The sequence below is a fragment of the Hylobates moloch genome, unplaced genomic scaffold, assembly GCF_009828535.3.
Source record: "Hylobates moloch isolate HMO894 unplaced genomic scaffold, HMol_V3 SCAFFOLD_11, whole genome shotgun sequence".
NCBI lineage: Eukaryota > Metazoa > Chordata > Mammalia > Primates > Hylobatidae > Hylobates > Hylobates moloch.
In genome coordinates, this window is record NW_026652286.1 from 45,410,335 (window position 1) to 45,421,256 (window position 10,922).

A 10,922-nucleotide genomic window follows, 5' to 3' on the forward strand; every position below is an offset into this window, starting at 1 on the left:
CTACACACACTCTGAGCAGGGCTGGATCAGGGAAAGCTATTGATCAGGGCTCATGGCTTAGAAGATCCATAGAGACCTCTGGGTCTAACCCCAAGACAATACACATGGGAAAAGATTGAGGCCAGGAGCAACTGCCTTATTCTAATGTGGCTGGGATCAGGCCTCCCACTAGAGAGACCCTGAGGGGCAGGGGAGGAAGGGGAGTGGGGCAGGGGCAGGACCAGGGTGAGATGGATGCTATGCTAAGCAGGGTCTGTCTGTCTGTGCATCTCTACTACAGCATCCAGCAAAAGCTGTCTAGACCCTGAGTTCCTGAAGGCCATCCCCATCATGAAAACCCGCAGTGGCATGCAGGTATATCTGCATCTGGGTCACGTGGGTGCATGTTTTCAAAGCCAGCAGGTGTTCATGAATTTTTGTTTTGTGTACGACATTGTCTATATGCCTTGAACATTGCTATTGCTCCTTATGTCTTGGAGAATTCAGCTCTCTGTACATGTGCGTGGGTGCTGCATATGTATTACATGTATACATGTATATGGGTATGCTTCGTGCATATCTGTATCTGTGCATGTGAACAAAGGCTATGTGAATGATGGGAAGTAACTTCATTTATGTGCTTGTATGAGGCTGCATACATATGTACAGAGGTTACCAGCATCACATTTTTTCTATGGATGTATCCATGATTATATCCGGAGATATGTGTGTGTACATGTAGGCATGATGGCCTGTATCCCATAGGCATGAGTGCATTTGATGTGTAGACAGTCACATGGGCAAGGCGCAGTGGCTTACGTCTGTAATTCCAGTACTTTGTGGGGCCAAGTTAGGAGGATCACATGAACCTAAAAGTTCAAGACCAGGCTAGGCAAGACCCTATCTCTACAAAAAATTCAAAAATTATGCACGTTTAGTGGCCCGCCCCTGTGGTCCCAGTTACTCGGGAGACTGAGGTGGGAGGATTGCTTGAGCCCTGGAGGTCAAAGCTGCAGTGAGCCATGAACCCACTACTGCACCCCAGCCTGGGAGACAAAGCAAGAACCTATCGCAAAAAAAAAAAAAAAGGGTCCTGTGCCGCGTGTATGTGTACGCGTGTGTAGAGGGGTGTATAGGTCATCCATACACACCCATGCAGGCCTGCCTCCCTCCATTCTGCCGGGGTTTCCCAGGAGTGGGGAATGCCGGCAGCAGTTCCTCACTTCACCTTCTCCATTGGTGCCTCCTGCAGTTCTCCTGCGCAGCTCCCACCCTGAACAGCTGCCCGGAGCCCCCGCCTGAGGTGTGGGTCTGCAACAGCGACGGCTATGTGGGCCAGGTGTGCCTCCTGAGCCTGCGCGCCGAGCCGGACGTGGAGGCCTGCATCGCCGTCTGTTCCGCCCGCATCCTCTGCATCGGGGCAGTGCCCGGGCTGCAGCCTCGCTGCCACCGGTGAGGCCTGGGCGGCGGGGTGGGCGGCACCGCGGGCCTGGGAGACCCAACCCCTGTCCCAGCACACTCTGAGGCCGCCCCGGCCTGGTTGTGGGCGGGGCCTGGCGAGTGTGGGCGGGGTCGGTGGGCGTCGCCAGCGAGGCCCTGTAGCTGCTCTCATCCTCACTCTCTCTTCTCGCAGGGAGCCTCCTCCATCGCTGAGGAGTCCTCCAGAGACGGCACCGGAGCCCGCCGGGCCGGAGCTGGACGTCGAGGCCGCTGCGGATGAGGAAGCCGCGACGCTTGCGGAGCCGGGGCAGCAGCCCTGCCTTCACATCTCCATTGCAGGCTCGGGCTTGGAGATCACGCCGGGCCTCGCCGAGGGTGACCCCCGCCCAGAGCTGGTGCCCTTTGACAGTGATTCTGATGATGAGTCCTCGCCCAGCCCCTCGGGGACGCTGCAGAGCCAGGCCAGCCGGTCCACCATCTCCTCCAGCTTTGGCAGTGAGCTTTGGCCATCTCCTCCAACTTGGCACTGGGCAGGGTGGACTGCCCAGAGGAGGGGGAGAGGAGGGACCAGTGTAGGGCAAAGGCATGGCGTCAGACCTCAGGATGTTAGCACACAGAGCAATGAGGGCAGGGGATGTGACACCGAGGATCCAGAGGACAGTGGGACAGTCAGGTGGGATCATGAAGACCTTGGAGCACTCAGCTAAGGAAGATGGGGTGTTGGTGGAGTGGGGACCCACAGTGTGGCCACTGGGTCCGAGGGGCCAGGCGAGATCAAGGATTCTGTAGTGCTGAGCTGTCGGTGAGCAGGGCAGCAGGCTGGAGCAGATGCAGAGGCCTCGGGGATGGGGAAGAATAGCTTTGAGAGGCCCTCCGGAGGGTCATGGCCAGGAGGGATGCATGGCTTAGAAAGATATCAGGTCCCAGGCCTGGCAGAGGAGGATGGAGACAGAGACCTTTGTCTCCCTCAGATGAGGAGACCCCGAGTTCCAAGGAGGCCACGGCAGAGACCACCAGCTCAGAGGAGGAGCAGGAGCCAGGCTTCCTGCCACTGTCTGGCTCCTTTGGGCCTGGTGGTCCCTGCGGCACCAGCCCAATGGATGGGAGAGCCCTTCGCCGCTCCAGCCACGGCTCCTTCACCCGGGGCAGCCTTGAGGACCTGCTGAGTGTCGACCCTGAGGCCTACCAGAGCTCCGTGTGGCTGGGCACTGAGGATGGCTGGTAGGGACAGGGGAGGGACTAGGGACACAGTGCCAGAACTCTGAGCTCCCTGCTCTGAAAATCATGTGGTCCCCTGGAGCCAAGGCAGGAGGGCTTTGGGTCACACCTCAAGGGTACTGCTGACCAGGGATGTCAGTGGGTCTGACAGTCCCAGGGAGGCTGTGGGACCTCAGTACCTTGGGCAGGCACCCAGCATTGAAGACGTGGTGCTATGGGCAAAGAGGTGGAGGGATGACTCCAGGGGCTGGTGTGCCCCAAGCATTTGTCCCAGGTGCATACCCCGATCCACAGTGTCCACGTGTACCAGTCCTCCGACAGCATCCGTGACCGCAGGAACAGCATGAAGCTCCAGCACGCGGCCTCTGTGACCTGTATCTTGTAAGGCCCCAGGGTGGCCCTTCCTGTCTAGACTCTTCTCAGCCACGCGTGCAGGCCTCCTTCTGTTCATCTGGGCCCCCTGCTCTACTGTCCCTCCTCTCTGTGGAGGCTGGAAGCCAGAGGCCTGGCCCTAGGCTAGCTGTGCCTCTTACACACTGTGTGAGCTCGGGCAAGTCACTCCCTTTTCTTAGCCTCAGGCAACCCCCACCTGGAGAACAAGGGGTGGGAAGAGGTGGCCTCTCGGGAGCCATACCCATTCTATCTGTGGTTCCCCTGGTCCTGGGTGACCCACTTTGGCTGCCTGAACTCCCTTACTGCTTCCTCTTTTCCCTACCCAGGTATCTGAATAACCAGGTGTTTGTGTCTCTGGCGAATGGAGAGCTTGTGGTCTACCAAAGGGAAGCAGGTGAGTATCTGCCCTCCCCCACACCCTGCCCCTGTCCCCTTACTGGTGTTGGGGCTCTTTCCTGGAGATATGGCTTTGGGCAACTCCCAGGCCCTCTCTGGGCCTTGGTGTCCTTGCTTATAAAGGGGAATGTTAACATCCCATTTCAAGGGAGACTGAAGCTCAAATTTAGAACTGGAGTGAATTTCCTGTTTTCTTTACCCCACTCCAGGCCATTTCTGGGACCCCCAGAACTTCAAATCAGTGACCTTGGGCACCCAGGGGAGCCCCATCACCAAGATGGTGTCTGTGGGTGGGCGGCTGTGGTGTGGCTGCCAGAACCGAGTCCTTGTCCTGAGCCCTGACACGCTGCAGCTGGAGGTAGCAGGGGATGGGGGAATGGAATTGGTGCCATGGGATGAGCTAGGTCCGTGTGAGAGGGAGATGGAGACCATGGTAGGGGCATAAGCAGCATCCAGCAGAGGGCTAGGGCCTTCCTCTGACCACAGAGTGACACTGGCCAGTCCCTGTCCTTCGATCCTCATTTCTTCTCTAGCTGATGAGGAATACAGTAAGTGTCCCATATACATTAGGAATCTTATTCATCCTCCTGCCCACCCTGTCTCTCAACTCAGGTTTTAGGGTCCTTTGGGGATAGGACAAGAGTCCTTCCTGATGTCAACATCCATTAGCATTAGACTCTGGCATTTATTGCTGCACATGTCACTTGCACACATGTCAGAAGTATCCAGGGGCAACGTGTTCCCTTAATTTCCCTCACTTATTCCATTGTTGGCTGGGCAAGAGTCCAAAGCCCTGGGTTCAGGCCCCAGCTCTGTGACTGACTTGCTGCGTGACCTTTCCCTTCTAGGCTTCAGCTTCCCCACCTGTCCAGGGGGAGGCCAGTGACTGATTTTAGAACCCTTTAAGCATTGAAGTTCTCTGATCCTTAAATCACTCAAGTTTAATGGAGAGAAAGCACCTCCATTGTAATTCCTGAGAACTAAGTTGGGAGGTGCTGGTGAAACCAAGCCTTGTAAGGTTAATCAGACCAAGGACCAACGCTAGTGTGAGTTGTAAGGGATGGACACTGGTGAAGCTCCAGGCTAGGGTGGGCCAAGGGAGGCAGGCCTGCCAATGACCCATCTTCTCCCCCGCCTTCCCCAGCACACGTTTTACGTGGGTCAGGATTCAAGCCGCAGCGTGGCTTGCATGGTGGACTCCAGCCTGGGTGTGTGGGTGACGTTGAAAGGTAGTGCCCACGTGTGTCTCTACCATCCAGACACCTTTGAGCAGCTGGCAGAAGTAGACGTCACCCCTCCCGTGCACAGGATGCTGGCAGGTACTGACCTCAAACTACCACAGTGCTCTCCTTGGAGGCTTTCTGCCCGATTGTAGAGGAGGCTGAGCCAGGGCCAGAATTCAGCCCCAGCTGTGGTCTGTCTCCTACCCCAGGCTCGGATGCCATCATCCGGCAGCACAAGGCTGCCTGTCTGCGAATCACAGCGCTGCTGGTGTGTGAGGAGCTGCTGTGGGTGGGCACCAGTGCTGGTGTCGTCCTCACCATGCCCACCTCGCCCGGTACTGTCAGCTGCCCACGGGCGCCACTCAGTCCCACAGGCCTTGGCCAGGGACACACTGGCCACGTCCGCTTCTTGGCCGCAGTCCAGCTGCCAGATGGCTTCAACCTGCTCTGCCCAACCCCACCACCTCCCCCAGACACAGGTGGGTCAATGCATCATACCCCAAGCCAGGGATCATGGACATTTGATTTAGGACTCCCCATTATCCTGCCAGAAGAGCTTTCAAGAGGGAGGAAAAGTGTCACATAGAGCTGGAGGTGGCATATATGACAGGAAATAGGCCACAGAAGTCCCCAAATGAAATCTAGGATTGTGTGTGTGTGTGTGTGTGTGTGCACCTGCATGTGTTGTGTGTATATAAAGTTCTGTCCAGAGAAATGTCATGGGAAACAGGGAGGGAACTATAACCTAAGAGGTAGAATATGTCACAAATAGAATACGTATGTAGGAAATATGTCCTGTTGTATATATTTCCTATATACACCAGGAAATAGCACAGGACTAGAAATGATGTATAGGGCAGGAAGTGGAATCAGGAAGTGATGCACAGAGCAGGAAATAGAAATAGCAACAGAAAACAACATAGAATGGCACTAGCACAGAAAATGGACTGAGAATTAGAAAGTGAAACAGCACGGTGCCAGGCGCGGTGGCTCACACCTGTAATCCCAGCACTTTGGGAGGATGAGGTGGGAGGATCGCTTGACTCCAGGAATTCCAAGACCAGCCTGGGCAACATGGTGAGACACCATCTCTACAAAAAATACAAAAATTAGCCAGGTGTGGTGGCACACACCTGTGGTTCCAGCTGCTCAGGAGGCTGAGCTGAGGTGGGAGACTCACCTGAGCCCAGGGAAGTCGAGGCTGCAGTCAGCAGAGATTGCGCCACTGAGAGTGATACCCTGTCTCAAAAAAATAAAAATAAAAATAAAAATACGGCCGGGCGTGGTGGCTGACACCTGTAATCCCAGCACTTTGAGAGGCTGAAGGGGGTGGATCACCTGAAGTCAGGAGTTCGAGACCAGCCTGGCCAACATGGTGAAATCCCATCTCTACTAAAAATACAAAAACTAGCTGGGTGTGGTGGCGGATGCCTGTAATCCCAGCTACTCAGGAGGCTGAAGCAGGAGAATCACTTGAACCAGGGAGGCGGAGTTTGCAGTGAGCCAAGAGTGTGTGCCATTGCACTCCAGCCTGGGTGACAAGAGCGAAATTACGTCTCAAAAAAAAAAGTGAAACAGCAGGAAATGAGGTACATCAGGAGGTCACAACCAGAAAAGTTTTGCTTTGGCAGGACAAGAAATGATATTCCCAAGAGGAAGTGGCCGTGGAAATCAGGAAGCAATAAAACCTCGGGTCAGGAGTTGTCTGGGTTCACAGAAGACTTAAGCTACCTGGGAAAGGGCTGTTGGAAGTAGGAGGCTTATTTAATGCAAGGACATTGCATGCAGTAATCAAGAGAGATAGAAAGTGGCATCTTACAGGGAACTTACATTGTAAAAAGAAAAAAATCAGAAGTGGCATCACCTTGGGAAGTTATGTGACTCCTGACTAGAGATTACAGATGGGACATAAGAAGTCTGGCTGCCAAGAAGTGGGCATTTCTTTCTAAATAAGTTCCTAGCTAACAGAAAGTGGGATTCCCCCATAGGAAGTGTGCACGTCTTCCTTCCTATCTTCTGGGGTGTGGGAATTCAGGCCCTGATGGGACAGTGAAGCCTCCATTCACCCCCAGGCTGACAGATCCTCGCCTCTGCCCCCAGGCCCTGAGAAGCTGCCATCACTGGAGCACCGGGACTCCCCTCGGCACCGAGGCCCCGTCCCGGCCAGGCCTAAAATGCTGGTTATCAGTGGAGGTGATGGCTATGAGGACTTCCGACTCAGCAGTGGGGGCGGCAGCAGCAGTGAGACTGTGGGCCGAGACGACAGCACAAACCACCTCCTCCTGTGGAGGGTGTGACCCTGTCTGCCATGGCCCAGGACTGGCCTGCCCACCTGCCCTCAGCCTGCTTGCCTCTTCCTAGCCCACACGCAGACTTTGACCAGGAGTGTCCAGCCAGGGGCACACATGTGCCTGCGTGGGCTCTGCCTTGTCTTCGCAGAAGCATTCCTGATGGAACACCCGCTGGCCAGCCAGGCCACGGCTTCTCCCGACCCTCTGGCTGCCCCGGTGCTGCCAGTCATGATCGGGTGGGGGACATGTGGGCTGACCAGGACCTCTGACCCTGGAGCTTCTACCAAAGACACAGCCGGGTCTGGACCCCACGGGGCTGGGGAGGGCCATGTGCAATATTTGGAGGGTTTTCTGGAGGGCAGCAGGAAGGCTGGGGAATTCCCCATGTACAGTATTTATGTTCCTTTTTAGATGTGGACCTTCCCAAGCACTTATTTATGCAGTGACCTGGTGACCTGGGGTCGGGGTGATTTGAGGAAATGACATGAGGAAAAGAAACCTATTCCTGCCCTGGGGACCACCCTGGGACTCTAACCAAGCCTTCCTGGAGGGACCCATGCGCCCCTGAGCCCCATTCCATTCATACAGACACACACGTACGCACACTGCATGTCCAAGGCCCTAAACATTGCCTGTTGACATAAACTTTCCAGGGCCCCAGCCTGATGGGGCTGCCCTCAGTCCTCTAGATCAAGATGCTGACTATTAGGGGGCAGTGATTGCCATCTGGGGACCTGCCAGGCTTTGTCATTTCCCAGTTTGTTGGTGGTGCCTTTAGTGGTTCCCTAATTTGGGAACACTGATGGGGCCTTGGACAGGGCTTTCTCTCAGGTGAGAGAAATGGGCCCGCGATCTCCTCACAGTCGCCCCCAGTCCTTGGCCCTGCTTCCCTGTGTCTCACGCACTGGCACATACGGTCACCTTGGAGGGCAGACCTAGGAGCCCCTCACTCTGATCACAGAATCCGTCTCCACACCCCTTCTGCCAAGGGAAGCCCCTTCAGGAAGGACCCCCCAAAGCTGAGGGGCTGAATGTAGCCTCTTCAACAGAGAAGGCTCCCACTTGAGAGCAGCCTCTGCCTGACCCCCTGGACTGCAGGGAGCCACTCTGACCCTCAGCCCCCTTGCTTCTTCAGCTAAAACTCCAAAGGTTTGGTTTCAGATGGGGTTTGTTTTGTTCTGTTTGGTTTTGGTTTTGTTTGGGGTGGGTGGGTCATTGCGGTCTTAGATTGTGTTTCTCTTGCTACCAAACAGTCATGTATTAACTCTCTTTGGATGATGAAGTTTAAAGAGTCAATAAATAGAAACACCAGATGACTGCATTGGTGGCCACAGTGGCCTCCTGTCAGCAACCTCAGGGCTCAGTCTCCCTGGCCACATGGGCCTTCCGACGTCCACACACTTGGGAAGAAGGGAGGCCTTGGAGACCCAGAAGAGTGCTGGACGGCGAGGTGGCCACGATTTGCTGTGCTACCCTGGGCAGGTGTCTGGGCTGCAGTTTCCTCATCAGGAAAATAAAGGGGTTGTACCAGTTCAGTGCTTTGTAACCAGGGTTACATGGTAGAATCCCTTGCAGATGACATGTAAATGTGGAAACATGATACATAACTTATTTACGTTTTATTCGAGAGCTTCGGAGTCAGCGGGCCTGGATGGAGCTTGGGAATCTGAAGCTGACATGCTCCAGATAAAGAGCCAGGCCCCCCATTGAGCCTGTTTACGGCTCCTCCAGGAAACAATGTTCTCCAGCAAAGCCTCAGCTGGAGAACCCTGATGAAGGCCAAGGCCCTGCTCCAACCCTCTGAAGTCTTTGGAGCAGGAGTAGAATCCAAGGCTGTCTGATTTCTGGTCTGAAGAGGTATGTCATTAAATCAGACACAAGAACGCATAGGCCCAGCAACATGGGGCTATTCTGTGCAAGGATGGAGAGCCCTCCACACCAGAGTGCACCTGCAGAACTAGAGGTGGCCATCACTAGAAGGCATGTCATGCCTCAGCTCTGCTACACGCGTGAACCTTTCCAGCCTAAATGACTGACTTTTGAGTCAGCCCCTGAAGGGCCATGCAAGCTCATGCTCTGCAAACTGGCAGCACACCTCTCGGGCCTACTGGGTCCTCAACACCACAGGACGGGCATGGACCGTCTCCCTGCAGCATCGTTTTACTAGGGCTATCTGGGGAGGAAGGGATTCTATTAATAAGCACAGATATATTATGGAGTAGGAGGCCTCATTCATGTGGAATATATAACGAAACAAAGCATTAGAAGGAACACAGGCTTTGAAGCTGGACAGACCTTGTTTGAGATCTTGACTTTGCCGCTAACTAGCTACGTGCCTTTGGGCAAGTTGTATCCCCTCTGAGCCTCCATTTCCTCATGTGTGAAATGAGGCTGATGATCCCTTCCCTAACAGGACTGCTGCTTGGCGTGCACAGGTCTTTGGATTGCAAGGAAGAGATTCATTGTGCCTTTGAACTAGAAGGGTGCTTATTAGTGAAGACGTGAACTGGCAGCAAGGAGCTGTCACAGGGCACTGTGGCCCAGACATCAGAGCTGCATCTCAGGACATCTGGCCTCTCCACTTGAGTCGTCAGTGCCTCCCACACTGCCAGTCAGTTGCTGTTACACTGCTTTCCAGCTTCTGCTGCCTCAGGGGCTCTGCCTCCTCCACTCAGAGGCCCCTGGGCAGACTTCAGTTTTAGCACAAGATACCCAAGGCCAGATCCTCACCACTTCCCCCACTCAAGTGCCTCAGTAAGAATGGGCTTGGCCCAGCCCACTGTTACTTAGAGGGCCACATTCCAGGGCACTGGCCAGCCTGTGGACAGCCCGGACCCTGTCAGCTGTGGGCAGGGAGGCCCTGGAATGAGCATCAGACCCCAGGATTCTGGCCCAGGGGAGGCTCCTGGAAGGATTAGCTCCTCTGAAGCAGTGGTTCTCAGCCTGGGATGCACATTATAATCATGAGGGCCCAGGGCAATTCCAAACCAATTATATCTGAACTCTGAGGGTGGGACCCAGGTGTCTATATGTTTTTTAGAAACCTTTAGTTGAAGTATAACATTTATACAAAAAAGGACCCAGCGTGATGGGTATTCATAAAGTGAACATACCCAGGTCAAGGAACAGAAAATATCATCACCCCAAAAGCTCCCCTTAGACCTCCTTCTGGTCTACCCTCCAAGGGTAACCAGCACCCCGGCTTCTGACACCATGATCTAGCTTCACCAGCCAAGGTAGAGAACTACTGCTTTAAAGGGTATGACTATGGTTAGCCACTGGCGTGGGGGAAAGTGGGGCTTGGGTTTGATGTTAAGAGGGAACACCAGCCTGGCCAACATGGAGAAACCCCATCTCTACAAAAAATACAAAAGTTAGCCAGGCGTGGTGGCGTGCACCTGTGATCATAGCTACTTGGGAGGCTAAGGCAGAGAATTGCTTTAACCCAGGAGGCCAAGTATGTAGTGAGCCGAGATTACACCACAGCACTCCAGCCTGGGTGACAGAGGGAGACTCTGTCTAAAAAAAAAAAAAAAAGAACGGCTCGAACCAAGGCAAGGAGGGGTAGAGGAGCCTGGTGCAGGCCCAGGTGGATGGGGAAAGAGGAAAAGGCAGGGGAGCCTAGGTTAGGAGCTCCGTGAGCATGGGATTTTGTTCTTTGTTCCCTCCCCAGGCCTGCCACATGTGTGACACCCAGTAGATGCTCAGTAAATATTTGTTGAATTAAATCTGGAGAATTCAGGTGAGAACCAACTCTAGGTCTTGAATGCCACGAAACAGTAAACCCAGCTTCCACTTAGTGTTTGCTGCAAGCCAGGAGCATGGATCATCTCGAATCCTCACAATGGTCCTAGGAGGTTGATACCATTATTACCCTCCTTTTCAGATGAGGAAACTGAGGTTCAGAGAGGTTAGATGCCTTCCTAAAGGTCACCTACCCACTAACTGATAGAACCTGGAATCTGTCTGCTCAGTTCTCTGT

At 54.3% G+C, this 10,922-nt stretch overlaps 1 protein-coding gene across 1 annotated transcript in view; it reads left to right on the forward strand.

Annotated features, from left to right (window-relative positions):
• ARHGEF17 (Rho guanine nucleotide exchange factor 17) overlaps nucleotides 1-9,749 on the forward strand; it is a 62,069-nt gene extending 52,320 nt beyond the window's left edge. Inside the window, exons 12-21 of the mRNA XM_032166899.2 lie at nucleotides 281-354; nucleotides 1,232-1,431; nucleotides 1,613-1,914; nucleotides 2,391-2,640; nucleotides 2,932-3,018; nucleotides 3,357-3,424; nucleotides 3,636-3,784; nucleotides 4,571-4,745; nucleotides 4,859-5,128; nucleotides 6,750-9,749. Of these exons, the coding sequence (XP_032022790.1) occupies nucleotides 281-354; nucleotides 1,232-1,431; nucleotides 1,613-1,914; nucleotides 2,391-2,640; nucleotides 2,932-3,018; nucleotides 3,357-3,424; nucleotides 3,636-3,784; nucleotides 4,571-4,745; nucleotides 4,859-5,128; nucleotides 6,750-6,946 (1,772 nt within the window). The 3' untranslated portion in view covers nucleotides 6,947-9,749. The remainder of the gene's footprint in view (nucleotides 1-280; nucleotides 355-1,231; nucleotides 1,432-1,612; nucleotides 1,915-2,390; nucleotides 2,641-2,931; nucleotides 3,019-3,356; nucleotides 3,425-3,635; nucleotides 3,785-4,570; nucleotides 4,746-4,858; nucleotides 5,129-6,749) is intronic.
• The last annotated feature ends 1,173 nt before the right edge of the window (nucleotides 9,750-10,922 follow it).